Here is a 20,732-nt window from a genome sequence, read left to right on the forward strand (position 1 = left end):
AAGTGTTGGTCTACCACTTTGTGGCTGGTGTTGCCACACCACAATGCTGGCACCTGCTATTTCACTTGAATAAACCACACTACTGGTGCTTCGCAGGGACTGCTTCATCTTCAGAACCAAACATGTTTGCTCAAATGTCACAGATTTCTCAGAGGATGGTGGAAATGACTGACTCAGCAGAATCATGATCACAGGAATATGCTGGAGTCAATATAGGCAACAGGCAGAGACATTGTCAGTAAACAGGCAAGAAGCTGGTCCAGGCAGCAGGCAGAGACAAGGTCAGAAAACAACCTGCACAAATAGGGGTTGATTTACTAAAAGCAAATAGACTGTGTACTTTGCAAAGTGCAGTTGCATTCGGCAAGAGCAGTTGCTCCAGAGCTTAGTAAATGAGCAGAAGCTCTGCTGACTTTTATCACCCAATCACATGCAAGCAAAAATGCTGTTTTTGTTTATTTTCTTTGCACGTGATTGGATATTCTTTGCCAAATTAAGCTTTACCTCATTTACTAGGCTCTGAAGCAACTGCACCAGCAGAGTGCAACTTTGCAAAGTGCACAGTCGTTAGCCTTTAGTAAATCAACCTTATAGCGAGCAACATAAAAAATTGCAACCGCCACTATTTTATTCTCCAGCATCTCTGCTTTTGGAAAATATGCAATTGTCTGGGTGTTTCAAGTCATTTCTAGTGAAAAAAAAAAAAATTAAAAAATGCAGATTTTAACGTGTGCAAAAAACTTAAAAATCATTAGGCAAGTGGTTTTTAACCCAAGAACTAAAATTTAACATATTGTAATCTAACAACCCTTTTCAGGCTTTTTTCCTTTACTTTCACACTTCATGTCCTAAGGCATGGGTGCTCAACCTGTGGCCCTCCAGCTGTTCCAGAAATACAAGTCCTATCATGCCTCTGCCTTTTGAGAATCATGCTTGTAACTGTCAGCCATACAATCCCTCATGGGACTTGTAGTTCCACAACAGCTGAAGGGCCACAGGTTAAGCACCCATGTCCTAGGGTGATAATGATTATTTAGGCTGGGTTCATATACCATATATGCGAATTGGATGCATTTTTACCAGCATCCAATTCACATAACATGTGAATGTGACTGGCTTTTAATGGAGCCGCTTCACACGTCCGGGGCGGCCGCGGTGCAGTTTTGAAAAGGGTCCTGTGCAATTTTGGGTCCGGTTCAGGTGTGAATTCAAGCAAAATTTTGCACCTGAATCGGACCTGAATGGCTGAACAAAAACGCACCGGACTCTGAACTGTAAACCGCAGCCGGACATGTGTGAATCCAGCCTTACTGTACTGTATCTATGGAGGAGTAGCATTATTACCATAGGACAGGAATTGTGTTAGAACTACAAAAGACTTCTCCCTCTACTTATCTCCATAACAAAGAGGGAAAATATTGTGAGGTTCACAGGGGTGGAATAGACTCCCTCAAGAACTACCGTAGTTCAGCAGATTATTTAAAAAAACAGGATGCTTTCCTAAATATACAAAATATAATTAGATACTAACATTTATAGGTGATAATGCCAGAGGTGGTTAATCCAGGGAATATCTGATTGACTCCAGGGGATCAGGAAGGAATATTTTTGTTTCCTCTGGTGGAACTATTTGGATCGCACTTTATAGGGGCTTTTTTTGCCTTCCTCTGGACCAACTGTGAGTACAAGTTTAGATTGTGCATATAGAGGTTTCCTATATTTTTTTCTGTTGGTTGAACTAGATGGACTTCAATATAACTAAGTAACTATGAAGTGGGCAGTGCTTATAACATTGTTTATGATTCAAGCCCTGTAACGTGGAAGTTGTGATTTGATACATTCATAATGACCCCTAATGGGTTCTGAAGAATTTTTCTTATTATTTTCTTACTATTACTATTATTGGCCTAGCCTATGTTGGAGGTTCCTAAGTGATCCATTTTAACCTAATAAATAAAATGCAGAATAAAAGACTAAGGGTAACAATAAAAAAAAAAAAAAAACATTTCCTTTAAAAATCTTAAACATTCCATATAGTAAGAAGAAGAAGAAGCAGTACTGAAGAAATACTGCCAATAGCTGGTTTAACTAGATGTGACCATTTTTCAGCGAGTGGCATAATTCAAAGAAAGCAAGTGGTGATGTACAGTACCTTGACTTGAAGGTCCTCTGAGCTTTCGGTCTCCATGTATAGAGACAGCAGCTTTGGCAACACATTTGCTACAGCTACAGCACGTGCGTGCTCTGGAGTGTGTCTTCCAATTTGGCCAAGGGACCAGGCAGCAGCTGCCTTGATGTGATCTTCAGCTTCCTCTGACAGGCAGATGGCTAATTGAGGGACCCCCTGCAAGGTTCAACACAAAAGTCCACACTGAGAAGCAATGCATAGCAAGTAATCTCCCAGATAACACAAACCATTAGATAGAAATCATGGCTTTTGTGTCCTCTCTGTCTTACCAATTCATAAGAGGAGAGGAAACCATTTCACCTATGCAATTATCTGGTCTCCATTAATAACCCCTCCATAACTAGCAAGCCTAGACAACCACAAAGGGTTAAACACTGGTGGCCAATTATAGATTAAAATAACGATGTCCTTTTATACAGCTGCCCAGCAATATTGTCTCATTAAGGTTTTTCTTGGAGGCAGAGAGATGAAAATACTACAGGACTTGAGATGAGGCTGATGTTTCATCCTATTACAAGGACACTTTGGGCAATTATGGGCAGTTACCTGTAGAAACTAATCAGCATTGAGACGTTTTACAGCAGCCAAAATGAAAGACAAAATCTTATAATGAAAAGAGCTTTTTGATTGGCTGCTATGGACTTACTTACTTTGTGTTTTTTCCTGACTTAATAATAGCCTTTCCCTATTTTAAGCTACTTTCAAATAAAAAATGAATGACATGAATGAATGAAGGAAGCTGCTACTAGATAAAGATAATAAAAGCCAGAAAAGTAAAAATGGTGAAAATATGCATTTGTCCTTATAACACAATCAATTCCGCACAACTTTTATTCATACTGAAGATTACTCAGCCCAAAACTTCAAACAATACGCAGAACATTGTATATATGACAATTACTCTAAGTAATTAATTACTCTAAAACTTTAGGTTTTTAACGTTTTTTTTTTTTTAAATTAACATTTAATAAGCCCGGTCCCTTTCTCTTACACACTGCTTTATAGTACACAAGCATTAATGTACTAAAAAGTGTTGTATAACTCCAGCCATACATTCACTTGTACAGTTGTACAGGCTCCTGTACTGAAATTGCTAACCTCAATTTCATTGCACACTATGAAATTCTCACAGTGTTCATTAGCAGCTGTAGCACATCATAGAGAGCCTGCTATTTTATGGAAAATATCTAGCATCATCTAGCCCTTCCCCTTCCAGCCTTACCTGCCCCTTTCATTGGTTTTCAATTCCTTCAATCATGGAGGCTCAATATTTGCATGGTGGTGTTACCTAAGGTATTGGTAACCTGATCTTGTCCACAAGAGATGACATGGATTTGTTACCTATGGTAGTTTGCATGCAAATGCAGCTAGCCAAGGAACACCTATGCCTCAACACTTATCCATCAATATATTTTGTTTGCATAACTTTTCCTACTTTCCCCTTTCACACTGACGGACCAATGGGGTCCATCTGTCAGTTCTTTAGATGGACCTTATCCGACCATCCATAGCTCTCTATGGAACGGCGGATGTCAGCGGACATGTGTCCGTTGACACCTGCTGGCATCCAATCCTGTCCGCTAAAAACAAATGGATGGGGATCCGTTCCCCATCCTTCTGGGCAATCGGATCAGATGACAGTCTGACGGAAACGGACAGGCAGTCCATTTCCATCCAACCGCCCCATAGAGAACAGCGGGCTGTGTCCTATGCTATGCAGAGCGGACACAGGCCTTTCATCCACCTGCTCAGCGGAGATCAGCGGAGAGATTCCCCGCTGTGCAGGCGGATCAGCTTTACTGAGTTCGCCATATCTGGAAGGAGCCTAATGCCGCGTACACACGGTCGGAATTTCCGACAACAAATGTTCGATGTGAGTTTGCTTTCGGAAATTCTGACCGTATGTAGGCTCCATCGGACATTTGCTGTCGGAATTTCTGGCAACAAATGTTTGAGAGATCGTTCTCAAATTTTCCGACAACAAAACTTGTTGTCGGAAATTCCGATCGTGTGTACACAATTCCGACGCACAAAATTCCACGCATGCTCAGAATCAAGCAGAAGAGCCGCACTGGCTATTGAACTTAATTTTTCTCGGCTCGTCGTACATCTTGTACCACACCACGTTCTTGACGTTCAGAATTTCCGACAACATTTGTGTGACCGTGTGTATGCAAGACAAGTTTGAGCCAACATCCTTCGGAAAAAAATCCACGGTTTTGTTGTCGGATTGTCCGAACGTGTGTACGCGACATAAGAGTCAGCCCACTGCTTGCATCAGGGCTGAGGGCTTTTGAGAGGAGTACTGAGACAGGGTGCTGTGATGATTTCAGGAAGCTATGTACATCACCCAGCTGGCCTCTCCCACCAGCCATGGTGCCTGCAATGCAGAGGAAAGCACACTAGTGATGACTATACTGGATCTAAAATTAGATATGTAATGGAAACAAAGGTTTTGCTTAAAAATTTCATGTGCATGTTGATTTTAGGAACCAACAAAGGCAAAATATAAGCAGATTAAACTTCAGCTTCAAATACCAGCAAAGGTAGCAGGGTAAAAAAAAATAAACACCACTACCACTATTGGTAGTAGTATTCAATTATTGTGATTATGTATGTAGCAAGGGGCCCCTGAGGCCTAATGGTGACCTCCAGAGTTAGGGACAGCTGACATCCTTCAGTGTAGAGTGGGTTACAAGGCATGGTGGGTGTAATGCAAGATGAAATGGTGGGCGCAAGACACTTTCCTGGTGCATCATGGCAGCATACATATGGGTTGTGACTCCGCCCCCACAACCTGATAGGACTGGATAACTATAAATCAAAGACAGACCCGGCTCACAGCATTCTCCTTTTTTTCCTCACCTGATCAAGACTGGAGTCGCAAGGTATCCCTTACCACTTGTCGCCCCAGCCAGGTTCAGCCTCTCCTGGGTGGAAGTCCTTCCTGTACAGCCTCTAAACGAAGCTATATGGTTGGAGCCCCATTCTGGTGGTATGGGGGGCATATTTCAGCCTCTCCTGGGCAGAATCCTTCCTGTACAGCCTCTAAATGAGCTAGATGGTTGGAGCCCCATTCTGGTGCTGCAGGCTTCTCAAAGAAAGCTTTAAACAAGCTTTGACGTAAGTGACAGCGTTTCCTTTTGCTTTCCATATGCTTTTTATTTCTTTTCTCTGTGTTATGGGCATTTGCCATTTCCAAGATGGCTGCAGCAGTGCAAGTACACTCTGATAATGAGGCAGGAAGTGATGCAGCCTCTGTGTTTCCTGGTTAGAGCTTTTCCAGGATGGTGATCTGATCATGCTCAGGCACTGATATCATCGCTAATGGCAAATGTGAGTTCTAAATGGTTTTATGGCATTTTTGGGCAACAAATGGTGGAGCTCTCTACTCATGCATGCTGGATGCTTATGTGGTCATTGTTTGCAGGTGCAAAGAGATTTACTGTCTCTTAAACAGAACTGTGGGAGAGAGGGTTAGGGCCAGGACACCCTTAGGTAGATGCAAAGTTAATTAGCAGACTCTGAGACTTCTATAAGTAGACAGCTATGCTGTCTTGTATGGCAACAATCTTGTAGCTGTTACTAACAGTAAAGGTTAAATTAGGAGATGGTGCACTACCACATACGAGTGTAGAAGTAAATTTATACCCGGTTCACCACATCCCGATAATACATTGCAAAAAATAAAAAGGAGGGAACCCTGGGATGGTACGGGTGAAGGGGTAGGGAGTAATAAATGGGTAAACCTGAGTAGAGGGAAAGGGGGCGTACTAACTGGTGTGATTGGTACGAGAGATGCCCAGAAATAGTAAAAAAATATATACTTTATTAGAATATACAAAAATGGTTATAAAATAGTGAACAAAAACATACAAAATATCTAAACCACACAAATGAGCATACTGGTAGGAGAAAGCATACATATATGTGGTACATAGGAGCCCAACATGTTTCGGATAAGAATAAAAATTCAGTTCCTTCTTCAGGGGTTTCCTGTAAGGATTTTTTGTATGATCTGGGGGAAGTATATTAATAAAACATACCAGTCATTAGTATATATATATATATATATATATATATATATACACATATGTACATACATATCATGAGTGTATATCATAGGTGTAAAGGGTATAAAGAGCAGAGTTATTGGAGGCAAAGAAAGAAGATATATATGGAGTAAAAAATAAATTGAAATGAGAATAGGAAATGAAGAATGATGATTCTTCATTTCCTATTCTCATTTCAGTTTATTTTTTACTCCATATATATCTTCTTTCTTTGCCTCCAATAACTCTGCTCTTTATACCCTTTACACCTATGATATACACTCATGATATGTATGTACATATGTGTATATATATATATATATATATATATATATATATACTAATGACTGGTATGTTTTATTAATATACTTCCCCCAGATCATACAAAAAATCCTTACAGGAAACCCCTGAATTTTTATTCTTATCCGAAACATGTTGGGCTCCTATGTACCACATATATGTATGCTTTCTCCTACCAGTATGCTCATTTGTGTGGTTTAGATATTTTTTATGTTTTTGTTCACTATTTTATAACCATTTTTGTATATTCTAATAAAGTATATATTTTTTTACTATTTCTGGGCATCTCTCATACCAACCCCCACTTCACTGCTGGGTCCCTGGCTTGGCACTCACAGATACTCTTCAAGCTTCACCCCTGCTGACACATTAGGTCCCTGGCTTGGCACTCCATAAGTCACCTCTGCTGTCCCACTGGGTCCCTGACTTGGCACTTGCTGATGTTTTCCCACTTCTTCACAATCCCCGGCTGACGAGAAGTCTGCTCTGGAACTGTCCTCAGCTTACTTACAGTGATCTCCGGTAGCAAGGTGGATGGTCCCTCAGCGGCAACAGCTTTCCTTCTATCTCCGACCACAACTGGTTTCCTGGCCGGCGGAACCGTTACTTTTGCTTGGACTACAAGCCCGCAGTCCCAACCCTACGCTGCTTTCCAGGCAGGCAGCCATCCAGGTGGCACAGAACCCCGATCACCTGACTCCACCCAAATAAATAGGCTCTCCCAGCAGGCCAAGGGACCCAAGAAAATCCCTACCCATTGGCTGAGACACCCCATTCAGTCTTAATCTGTCCTTGCAATGTCCTTGTCTTATCTAATGTCACCAGATACCCGGCCATCTAGCGACAGAAGAGAGAAGTGCAGCAATTCCAGAATTAGGGCGAAACCAATTGACCTTCTAACAGTTGGTCAAGGCAACTATCACTTGGCAAATAAATTTAATAGCAACCCTGCCTAAACATCAGGGTGCTACATGTATTAATATTACTATCCAAAAAGAAAAAAAAAATATAGATTTAGTTTTATCTATGTGCTAAGTTTTATCCTCTTGTTTGGATGCCAAATGAATTGGATTTTGAATTCAAGTAGTACAAGTGTTTGATTCTCTTCACTCGAAATAATGAGTAAATTGCTTGTGATTACAAATTGGCATAAAAAGAATAAATAAACTATTTAAGATTAAGCATGGTTTAATCTGACCGTCTCCTTTTACAGAATCACAGGTTAAATAAATGATGTATCTATTTTAACAGTTAATACTAAATTAAATGATAACATACACATTGAAGTATACACATTAAGGTAAACTAAATCATTAGAATCTCATACAATTTTTACATGTGAGTATAAATTAAAAGTCATTTTAAAATGCTTTAACATTTTTAAATCAGCTGTTTCTAGCAAAACAAGACCTAGTGTTTGCCTTACCCCTTCGCACCGACGCCTCCCAGCCCTCTAAGGGGTTTCAGATGCCGGGAGGCGGGACGGGGTTTATGATCATGTGACTGCCGTGACTCGCTGTCATTGCAGGCACAGGATTGGAAAGCAGCACAGAGCGCACGCTCTCGGCGCAGCTGGTTTTTCAATGTTGCTTGCAAATATGCGGCTGCTCAGCGACAAGGCCCACCCGCTGAGAGGCCACATAATTGCGTGCCGTCTGCGCCAAGAGGTTAAAGGCCACTTCATGCTATAGTGTGTCAACATTATGTCTCTGACTCCCAATTGTGCTCCTTTGCTGTGACCCTGGTACACAGGCTTTTAATATTATTATTATTATTATTATTATACAATATTTATATAGCGCCAACAGTTTACGTAGCGCTTTACAACTTGAGGGTAGACAGTACAAATACAATACAATTTGATACAGTAGGAATCAGAGGGCCCTGCTCACTTAGAGCTTACAATCTAAGAGGGAAGGTTAAGAGATACAAGAGGTAATAGCTGTGGGTGATGTGCTGATTGAGAAGATAAATGTACAGTTGTTAGGTGGGGGCCAGATAGGCTTCTCTGAAGAGATGAGTTTTCAGGGATCGTCTGAAAGTGGATAAGGTAGGAGAAAATCGGACGGATTGGGGAAGAGCATTCCAGAGGATGGGGGAGGCTCTGGAGAAGTCCTGAAGGCGAGCATGGGATGAGGTGACAAGGGAGTTTGAGAGCAGGAGGTCTTGGGAGGAGCGAAGAGAACGATTAGGTTGGTATTTTGTGACTAGGTTAGAGATGTAGCTAGGGGCCAGGTTGTGGATGGCTTTGTAAGTTATAGTTAGTATCTTGAATTTAATTCGGTGACTGAGTGGCAGCCAATGGAGGGATTGGCAGAGGGGTGTAGCAGACGCTGAGCGGTTTGTGTGGTGGATGAGCCTGGCCGCAGCGTTCATGATGGACTGAAGTGGGGATAGCCTATTTAGAGGTAAACCAATGAGGAGGGAGTTGCAGTAGTCAAGGCGGGAGATGACCAGGGAGTGGATTAGAAGCTTTGTGGTGTCATTGGTTAGGAAGGGGCGTATCTTGGAGATGTTGCGAAGACAGAGGCGGCAAGCTTTGGATAGTGATAGAATGTGGGGTCGAAAGGTTAGTTCAGAGTCCAGGATTACACCTAGGACCTTGGCGTGGGGAGATGGGTTGATAGTTGAGCCGTTGATCTTGACAGGGAGATCAGGGGAAGTGGCACCTGAGGGAGGAAATATCATGAGCTCGAATAGAGACTACAGCGCACATTACTCAGGTAGCAAGAACCTTTTACCTGAGAAAAGGGATTTCTTACATCCCTGAATTGTTGGGGTTTTCCTCCAGGGTCTGGCTCAGCTATCCTTTTTATTACTCTATTCTAGGTACTGAATTCTGTATGTATTTCTGAACATCAGCTGCTCATTTGTACCTATATACATGCATGTATTTTTGTCGGTTGGATTTAACAGTGAAGTGAAAACCTATGCTGTATTATGCTTCATGTGATACTTGGATATTTCTACCTATTGTATAATTGTGTAATTGTATGTGTACGCCTAATACAATTTTACTGTTAAAGCATTTTTGTTATGTGGTGTGCTTACTTTATATATTTAAAATTATTGTAGACTGATACACTGTGCAAGGGGTTTAAGCACCCTGAGAAATGATCTATTGTTGGTAGATAAATGGTATGGATAATAGTGCTGTGCAGACCTTTATTGCTAATTACTAAAAGCAGCACGTTAGGTTTAAAGCTGACCAGATTCATAACATTTGAATGTTTTTCTACTACACACCGGTTTGCTTTGTTTTTCAGTTCTACCCAATTTATGATCCTTAAAGTAGAACTATAGGCAAAACTTTTCTTTTTTTTTTTTTTTTGGATAGAGTAAAGGGGGGTCATAACTCCTGTCAGTTTACTTTTTGCCATCTGTGTCCCATTTGGGAAGATTTCCCTTCACTTCCTGTCCAATAGCCAAAACAGGACGTAAGTTCAATTCCTTGCAAATTAAGGGAATTCCTTGGGGACCCACCAGACCTAGTGTCCCCACCAGACCTAGTGTCCCCATTGGAAGATTTTCCCCTCTATTAATTTTCTGGAGACAACCCAAAATTTGGAATTTTCTTTTATTTTCACTTTCAATGATAATGGTACTGTACACAGGACAAATAGAGAGGATGAATCTCCTTAATGGGAGCACAGACAGCAGTAAAAATGGACAGGTGTTCTAATCCATCTCCAATCTATCCAAACCAAAACAAACAAAAAAAAAGTTTTGCCTTAGGCCCCTTTCACACGGGACGGATCCGTGTTGATCCGCCCCGTGTTTATCCGCTGCTCAGCGGGGATCGCTCCGCTTTCCCCAGCTGAGCAGGCAGATGACAGGGCGGGACCCGCACACTGTGCAGGGACCGCCCTGTCAGATCTCCGCTCTCCCCTATGGGGGATCGGAGGAACACGGACCGTCTGTCCGTGTTCCTCCGATCCGCTCTGCAGACGGATAGAAAAATAGGATTTTCTTCCGTCCGCAGAATCGGACGAGAGCGGAGGCGGACGACATCGGGTGTTAGCGGATGTACATCCGCTGACACCCGCTATCCCATAGGGATGCATGTATGTCCGTATTTCATCCGAAAACGGATGGATGAAATACGGACATACGGTCCGCATGTGTGAAAGGGGCCTTAAGTTATACTTTCATATGAACAAATTCACTATAGTCTTCTAATGTTAATATTCAATAAATCTTCTGGTTTTTTTTTCTGGCTGTTATACATATATAATGTGATAATCATTCATTTTATCACACAAATTACAATTATGAAAAATCCAATCAAACATTTTCTATACAATTGGTTCCTTTTCCCTTTATTTATTTTTATAAGCACTGAATCCAGTTTAGGAGAGAGAAATGTCAGTATTGCTTTAACCACTTGCCGACCGCCCTATAACAGTTTTACTGCTATAGGGTGGCCACACTGCTCAGGATCACTTTATATATATATGTGAACCTGCATGAGGGTATCAGGGCGCAAATGCGTGCCGCAGGCATCTTGCTCCCGCTGTGATCCTACACAGTGGGAGCCGGTCAGCAGGAATCGGCAGACTTGATGACAGCTGGCACCCGCTGATCGTACTGTACACAGGCAGAATGGCGATCTGCCTATGTAAACAAGGTAGATTGCCATTCTGTCAGTAAGGAAGGCATTGATCCTGTGTTCCTGCCAAGCAGAGACAAGGATCTATGCCTTCCTCGAGTCAAAGCACCTCCCCCACAGTAGTAAAACACAGATTAGACACACAGTTAACCTTTTGAATGCCCCTGATGTTAACTCCTGCCAGTGTCATAAGTACAGTGACAGTGCATCACTGTATTAGTGTCACTGGTCCCAAAAAGTGTTAAAAGTCACACTTGTACGACTTGTTCTGCAACTTAGGACTGCAAAGTCGCATGACAAGTCCTACCTACCCCATGATTTCCAATGAGTATCAATCATATCTGCGCAACTTCAAGTCGCAGCAACTTCAAAGTAGTCTCTTCACTACTTTGGTCCGACTTTGATGCGACCTGAGGTGCACGGACCTCAAGAATACACAGGCGTGGCTTCAAGTCGCTTAAAAGTCACGTCAAAAATTGCAGCAAAGTTGTGCAACTTTTAGGTCACACAAGTGTGAAAGGGGCCTTTAATGTCCAATTTGTCCACCGCAATATCGCAGTCCCACTATAAGTCGCTGATCACCGCCATTACTACTAGAAAAAAAAAATACAAATAAAATTTACATAAATATATCCTAAAGTTTGTAGATGCTATAACTTTTGCACAAACCATTTAATATACACTTATTGGGATTTTTTTTTTACCAAAAACATGTAGCAGAATACATATTGGCCTAAATTGATGAAGAAATTAGATTTTTTTAAATTATTATTATTGGATTAGTTATATAGCAGAAAGTAAAAAATTGTTTGTTTGTTTTTTTAAATTGTCGGAAATTCTTTTGTTTATAGTACAAAAAGTAAAAACCGCAGAGGTGATCAAATGCCACCAAAGAAAAATACATAAATTGTATTTGGGTACAGCATCGCATGACCGCGAAATTGTCAGTTAAAGTAACGCAGTGCCATGTCGCAAAAAAGATGGCCTAGTCAGAAAGGGGGGGTAAATCTTCCGGAGCTGAAGTGGTTAAAATAACCAATTCCTATTCAGCTGTAATTTCTGCTGATTGCCTGCCAGTTCTATGATTTTCTATGATTTTTTGGGAAAGGAGAAGGGTGGCTGCTATGCACAGAAATAACTCCCTAAAGTAACATACTAGGAATGCTCTTGACTGCATATCAGCTTGTAAACTCCATGATCATAGGCTTGGATAAATACTGCTAAGGCATAAAGTTGTGTAATATTTATCCATTGACAACTTTTGTACACACAAAATTGGTTGGTTGTTTTTCATTCTTGTCTCCCCCCACCAGCCTGTAACTGGATAGGGAAAGAAGAAGCAGCAAAATTACGTGCTCATCTCTCTGCCCTCTGCTCCTATCAGTGTGTTCACTGTAAACACATTAAAGCACTGCAGTACAACTGATTGGCTGCTTGTTCTGCTTCTTCCTCTTCGAGTACTGCGTCTAAAAGCTGCTGTATAGGGTCATAAGTTGCTGAAACCAAGCCAAATTCAGGTAAAATAATATGTATTAGACCCCTTTCACACTGGGGCGCTTTGCAGACGCTACAGCGCTAAAAATAGCGCCTGCAAACCGCCCTGAAACAGCCGCTGCTGTGTCTCCAGTGTGAAAGCCCCAAGGGACGTAAAAAAAGTCCTGCAAGCAGCATCTTCGGAGCGGTGATGGAGCGGTGTATACACCGTTCCTTCACTGCTCCTGCCCATTGAAATCAATGGGGCAGCGTGGCTATACCGCCGGCAAATCGCCGCTGCAGTTTTAACCCTTTTTTTAATGAACACAGAACTGCATATATTTTTGTGTTTTGTATGTTTAAATGCTGAAGGCTGCTAGTCCAAAAAGCATCACCTCTAATCAACTGGCCCGTGTACAAGCTGGGTATGTAGTCATGAGGATTTTTTGGTGTGTTATGGGCAGTGCCTCTCCTTTAGCTTTTTACACTGACCTGTTGTTTTGCAAGGGCAGACTTTTGCATGTTTTCCAACAATTATCTAGTAACGTTTCTCGCCTTTTTAACCAGCTGCAAATTCATATACAATAATCTACACTCACTGGCCACTTTATTAGGTACACCTTGCTAGTATCGGGTTGGACCCCCTCTTGCCTTCAGAACTGCCTTCATTCTTCATGGCATAGATTCAACAAGGTGTTAAAAACATTCCTCAGAGATTTTGGTCCATAGTGACATGATGGCATCACTCAGTTGCTGCAGATTTGTCAGCTGCATATCCATGATGTGAATCTCCCGTCTCACCACATGTCAAAGGTGCTCTATTGGATTGAGATCTGGTGACCATTGGAGTACAGTGACCTCATTGTCATGTTCAAGAAACCAGTGGTCAGATGATTTGAGCTTTGTGACATGGTGCATTATCCTGCTATAAGGAGTCATCAGAAGATGGGTACATTGTAGTCATAAAGGGTTTGGACATGGTCAGCAACACGGCCGTGACAATTAAACATTGCTCAATTGATACTAAGGGGCCCAAAGTGTGCCAAGAATTATTCCCCACACCATTACACCACCACCAGCCTGAACCGTTGATACAAGGCAGGATGGATCCATGCTTTCATGTTGTTTACGCCAAATTCTGGCCCTACCATCTGAATGTCACAGCTGAAATCGAGACTCATCAGACCAGGAAATGTTTTTCCAATCTTCTATTGCCCAATTGTGGTGAGCCTGTGCGAATTGTAGCCTCAATTTCCTATTCTTAGCTGATAGGAGTGGCACCCGATGTGGCCTTCTGCTGCTGTCACCCATCTGCTTCAAGGTTCGATGTGTTCAGAGATAGTATTCTGAATACCTTGGTTGTAACTAGTGGTTATTTGAGTTACTGTTGACTTTCTATCATCTGGAACCAATCTGCCCATTCTCCTCTCACATCAACAAGGCAATTTCGTCCACACAAATGTCACTCACTGGATATTTTCTCTTTTTTGAACCATTCTCTGTAAACCCTAGAGATGGTTGTGTGTGAAAATCCCAGTAGATCAGCAGTTTTTGAAATACTCAGACCAGCCTGTCTGCCACCAACAACCATGCCATGTCCAAAGTCACTTAAATACCCTTTCTTTCCCCATTCTAATGCTCGGTTTGCACTTCAGCAAGGCGTCTTTACCACGTCTATATGCCTAAATGCAACGAGTTGCTGCCATGTGATTGGTTGATTAGCAATTTGTTTTACCAAGCAATTGAACAGGTGTACCTAATAAAGTGGCCGATGAGTGTAGATAGGTATAGAGGATATAAAATGATGTGACAGTTGGGTATTTGAACCTAATTTTAGCACCTGTAGCCTAGCAGTGGAAGCTATTTACAAAGAACTGCATATCACAGACTGCAGCTGTTTCACAGCTTAGAAAGATAAATGTCATGTATGAATAGGTTATATTCATGCAGCAAAAGAATGTGTATTCTGAATATTTAAAGGTCCTTTCACACGGGTGGTCCGCCCGGTGGCTTCCGCTTTGCTCAGTGGGGGATCGATCCACTGATCCCCGCTGAGCAGGTGGATGACAGGTTGGTCTCCACTCACTGTGCTGAGACGGACCTGTCAGAGTCACGCTCTCCTCTATGGGGAGATCAGATGAAAACGGACCACCTGTCTGTTTCCATCCGATCCGCCAGACATATGGAAAGAAGGTCTCCATCCGTCTAGATTCCACGGACAGCAGTGGGTGTCAGCGGACATGTCACCGATGACATTCGCTGCTCTATTGGAGTGAATGGAGGCTCCGATCAGGTCTGCCTGAAAAACTGACAGGCGGACCTGATCGGAAAGCCCGTGTGAAAGGGGCCTTTGAAACAAAGCAGTGTAATGGCCACTACAGACAGCTTTCCCCGATCTACTGAATTCCTATTAACCCCTTGCCGACCAGCCGCCTCAGTTTTACTGCGGCAGAATGGAACGGCTGGGCAAAACAACGTTATATTATGTCGCTTCGCCTTTTGGCCACTAGGGGTGAGATGACCGCCGGGCTCCCGCGATCGCTCGTGACAGAGCGAGAACAGGGATCTGCGTGGGTAAACACACAGATACCAGTTCTTTCAGGGGAGTAGAGACAGATCGTGTGTTCATACGATCATATGTGTTCATATGATTTCAAAACTATTTCAAAAGTGTCCGATGTGTCCACCATAATGTCACAGTCCTGATAAAAATCGCAGATCGCCGCCATTACTAATAAAAAAAAAAATAATAATAATAAAAATGCCATAAATCTATCCCCTATATTGTAGACGCTATAACTTTTGCGCAAACCAATCAATATACTGTTATACCTGAAGGGTTCCACATGTACTGTCACTTTAAGGCTGGCTCCACCCAGGAGTGATGACAAGGGTCATAGTAGCCATCTTACAGAACACGTAAGGAAGCACATTAAGATATACCTGTCCTGAGATGCATGTTGGAGTGTACAGTGAGTACAGAAATAAACATCACTTGTTGCAGACCAGAGTCTTGTGTCTCTCACAACTCAGAGGATATAACATGTACGCTTATTGCAATTTTTTTTTTTACCAAAAATATGTAGAAGAATACATATTGGGCTAAACTGTGGAAATATGTGTTGTTTTTATAAAAAAATTGGGATATTTAATATAGCAAAAAGTAAAAGATATTGTGTTTTTTTCAAAATTGTCGCTCTTCTTTTGTTTATAGCGCAAAAAAATAAAAAAACTGTAGAGGTGACCAAATACCACCAAAAGAAAGCTCTATTAGTGGGAAAAAAAGACGTCAATTTTGTTTGGGTGCAACATCGCACGACCACGTAATTGTCAGTTAAAGCGATACAGTGCCGAATCGCAAAAAATAGCCTGGTCATTGAGCAGCCAAATCTTCCGGGGCTGAAGCGGTTAAACACTGCCACTGGAGACCTGAGTGGATAACAATTCTCACCTGTGTGTAAAATAGGCTGTTCTAGTTAGGATTCAGAACATACACAGGGGAATATCTATTCTTTTTTCTTTTTTTTCAAAATGTGTTGCACTAAACCCAGAGTAATGAGCTTGTAATGAGCTTGTAAATTCTTCATGAATTCACCAGGGTTATGGAACTATAGTGGATATAATAAGTCTACACACCCCTGTTAAAATATCGGGTTTCTGTGATATAAAAAAATGAGACAAAGATAAATAATTTCAGAACTTTTTCCACCTTTAATGTGACCTATAAACTGTACAAATCAATTGAAAAACAAACTGAAATCTTTTGGGGGGGGGGGGGGGGGGGTAAAAATAAAAAACAAAATAAAAAACTAAAATAATGTGGTTGCATAAGTGTGCACACCCTCCTAAAACTGGGCATGTAGCTGTGTTCAGAATTACCACTTGCCGCCCGCCATATAGCAAAATGACAGCGGCAAAGTGGTTTCAACACCCTGACCGGACGTCATATGACGTCTTCGGGATATTCAGCCGCTGCACGCCCCCGTCAGCCTGGCACACCGCAACTCCGATCTAGGTAAAGAGTCTCTGACGGAGACTCTTTACCACATGATCAGCAATGTCCAATGTCCAATGATCACGATGTAAACAGGAAGAGCCGGTGATCGGCTTTTCCTCACTTACGTCTGTCAGACGCAAGTAGAGGAGGGCCGATCGGCTGCTTTTCTGACAGGGGGTGTCTGTGCTAATCGATTATCAGCACAAACCCCCCGTGGATGCCTACACTGGACCACCAGGGATGCCATCAGACCACCAGGGATGCCACCACCAGGTATGGCACCCTAGACCACCAGGGATGCCAATCAGTGCCCACAATGGATGCCAATCAGTTCCCACAATGGGAATCACTGATTGGCAGGCATTATTGTTTGGCACTGATTGGCATCCATCAGTACAATACATTACAGTACATCAGTGCCACCTATTAGTGCCCATCCATGCCCACCCGTGCCTCCTATCAGTGCTTATCTGTGCCACCTATCAATGCCCATCTCTCAGTGCCCATCCATGCCGCATATCAGTGCCACCTATCAGTGCCGCATATCAATGCCACCTCATCAGTGCTACCTCATTGGTGCCACCTCATCGGTGCCCATCAGTGCCTGTCAGTGCAGCCCCATTAGTGAAGGAGAAAACTTACTTATTTACAAAGTTTTGTAACTGAAACAAAAAAAAACATTTTTTTTTCAAAATTTTCGGTCTTTTGTTATCTGTTTAGCAGAAAATAAAAATCCCAGAGGTGATCAAATACCACGAAAAGAAAGCTCTATTTGTGGGAACAAAATGATAAAAATTTAGTTTGGGTACAGTGTAGCATGACCGCGCAATTGTCATTCAAAGTGCGACAGCGCTGAAAGCTGAAAATTGGTCTGGGCAGGAAGGTGTATAAGTGCCCGGTATTGAAGTGGTTAAGCAATCACATTCAAACTCATGTTAAATAGGAGTCAGTACACATCTGCCATCATTTAAAGTGCCTCTGATTAACCCCAAATAAAGTTCAGCTATTCTAGTAGGTCTTTCCTGACATTTTCTTAGTCGGATCCTACAGCAAAAACCATGGTACGCAGAGAGCTTCCAAAGCATCAGAGGGATCTCATTATTAAAATTTATCAATTAGGAGAAATTTATCAATTTATGAAAAGACTAGAAGAAAACTGGTCAGGGAGGCTGCCAAGAGGCCTACAGCAACATTAAAGGAGCTGCAGGAATATCTGGTAAGTACTGCCTGTTTGGTACATGTGACAACAATCTCTGGTATTCTTCATATGTCTGGGCTATGGGGTAGAGTGGCAAGACAGAGGCCTTTTCTTACAAAGAAAAACATCCAAGCCTGGCTAAATTTTGCAAAGACACATCTGAAGTCTCCAAAAGCATGTGAGAAAATGTGTTATGGTCTGATAAAACCAAGGTTGAACTTTTTGGCCATAATTACAAAAGATGTGTTTGACACAAAAACAACACTGCACATCACCAAAAGAACACCATACCCACCGTGAAGCATGGTGGTAGCAGCATCATGCTTTGGGGCTGTTTTTCTTCAGCTGAAACAAGGGCCTTAGTCAAGGTAGAGGGAATTATGAACAGTTCCAAATACCAGTCAATATTGGCACAAAAACTTCAGGCTTCTGCTAGAAAACTGAACATGAAGAGGAACTTCATCTTTCAGCATGACAACTACCCAAAGCATACATCCAAATCAAGAAAGGAATGGCTTCACCAGAAGAAGATTCAAGTTTTGGAATGGCCCAGCCAGAGCCCAGACCTGAATCAGATTGAAAATCTGTGGGGAGATCTGAAGAGGGCTGTGCACAGGAGATGCCCTCACAATCTCACAGATTTGGAGTGTTTTTGCAAAGAAGAGTGGGCAAATATTGCCAAGTCAAGATGTCCCATGCTGATAGACTCATACCCAAAAAGACTGAGTGCTGTAATAAAATCAAAAGGTGCTTCAACAAAGTATTAGTTTAAGGGTGTGCACACTTATGCAACCACATTATTTTATTTTTTTTTTAGTTCCCTCCAACTAAAAGATTTAGGTTTGTTGTTCAACTGAGTTGTACAGTTTATGGGTCACATTAAAGGTGGAAAAAGTTCTGAAATGATTTACCTTTGTCTCATTTTTTATACCACATAAACCTGACATTTTAACAGGGGTGTGTAGAATTTGTACAAGTAGATCCTGGGAATGGCTATACATGAAAGGGGGGGGGGGGGACCAATTTAGGTCACGTAAAGTGTCATTAAGCCCAAATCATTATAAACTGACAATACATGCTATACTACATTGTGTTCATACTCACTTTGCCACTAAAGTATTCATTTTCTGTAGACTGGTTGATCCTGCTGTGTTCACTGTCCTTCCCTCCTTGTCTGTGTCCCCCGCCGCAGCCTCAGATTGTGTAAACCAGCCATTGCCACATCTACTAAGCATGCACCAGTTTCCTTTCCTTTCTAAACTGTTAATTTCTTCCTTTTTCTTATCTGTGCAGCCCAAGTGACTATAGAGTCACATGTGTTTAAATTACAGTCACCTCCCTCCTTCCATCCTCTTTTCCCTCATATTGCTAAACACTAAGAGGGCGGGATATAGGATGTTGATTAATGGAGGCTTCACCTCCCTATTCATCCCAGCACATACGCACCAAAGACACAGCCTGGAGGGACGTGACACAACCTGTGACTGGGAGAACCTCCTCCAGATATCTTGATGGTGTGAACAAAGTGAAAGCTATTGTCAGTCAACCTAAACTACTGTGGGTTCCCGCTGGCGGTTCACACTACCCTATGCGAACCGCTGGGAGTGTCAACAGAAAGTTAATGGCACCCCCAAATCGGTTCGCAGATCGCAGTGTGAACTGTGAATTCGGACAGGATTCGGTTCGCATGGGTGTGAACACCCTTGTGATCCAATTCTGGTGCGGACAAAAAAAAGGATCCTGCACGAGTTGGTCCGAATGCGATGGGAATTTAGCCATACAATCTGTATGGCTAAATTTGCATCGCATTGACATTGCTTCTAAATTCTCTCCGCATTGCTGTGTCTAACATCGCACAAGTGTGAACCAGCACTGATTGTAGAAGAATAGCGGACTTTTAGAATGGATACCACAGGAGAAAATAGTCAGATATTTGGGCCTCATGCACAATGGACATTTTTGCAGCTGCTTCTAGGGGCATCGGATGTTTCTTTTTTTTTTTTTTCCCCTGCCTCTAAACTCCTCTGCATGTTATCCTATGTGTCCCTGCTTTACAGGAACACAGGATCCATGCCTTCTGTAATGGAAATTTGTAAGTTCTGTATATAATTGTATTGTATTTTGTATGTATTGCACTCTGCCCTCACTGTGCACACGGCACTAATAATGTTTTCAGTAAATGTTTACATTCTTTTGAGTCCTGATTAGAATAAGCCTGCCTATGTAACACCCCTTGTTACCATAAACGTACAATTGTAATATTAATGTGATACCTACGTAATCATGTGCATAAAAACCTTCAATTGCGTCATAATAAAGCAGAACAGTAATTTGGAAAGATGCTGAGCGTATCTTTTGTGTCTGTTCCCTACTGCAGTAGTTATTATTAATTTGGAACCACTAATCAATATGAGGATAGGAGTTGCCTATCATCAATTCAACCGAGTCAGCATGGCGAGCTTTGCCTTAGGAGGGGATTCCAGGTGACCCTGAGTATCCGAAACGAGGAGCTTGAGACGATCCGGGAATTTCTGATAATCAGCCGGCTGAGGTAAGCCTTTTGCTTACATTTGAGTTATCAGACTTCCTTGATCGGTAAGGCATTTTCGGGACAAAGGGTACCTATTTTACTCCCCTTAATCGAACTGTATTGATTGGTGGTTATATGTTATGTTGTCCCTGTCTACTGTCCATTGGAGTGTTATAGATAAGAAAGGGAAGAATAGTGCTGTTCACAGGTATATGTAGTAAATCTGCTAGATAAAGTAGTTTAGAGTCAAGAGGGTATAGGCATATGTAGAGAAGACTGGCCAGTCATTATGGGCATTGAATTAAGTAAGGGAATGAAGGGTAAGAGACACTCAAAAATGCCCAGCGCAAGAGGAGTGCTACATATGAACCAAAGGCTGTACTGT

The 20,732-nt window shown here is 42.0% G+C and overlaps 1 protein-coding gene across 1 annotated transcript in view; it reads right to left on the reverse strand.

Annotated features, from left to right (window-relative positions):
* The window catches only part of SPAG6 (sperm associated antigen 6), a 194,241-nt gene that overhangs the window by 56,987 nt on the left and 116,522 nt on the right, over positions 1-20,732 (reverse strand). Inside the window, exon 8 of the mRNA XM_073632662.1 lies at positions 2,153-2,344. Coding sequence (XP_073488763.1) covers positions 2,153-2,344 — 192 coding nt within the window. The remainder of the gene's footprint in view (positions 1-2,152; positions 2,345-20,732) is intronic.

This window comes from Aquarana catesbeiana, linkage group LG05 (genome assembly GCF_042186555.1).
Source record: "Aquarana catesbeiana isolate 2022-GZ linkage group LG05, ASM4218655v1, whole genome shotgun sequence".
Lineage (NCBI taxonomy): Eukaryota > Metazoa > Chordata > Amphibia > Anura > Ranidae > Aquarana > Aquarana catesbeiana.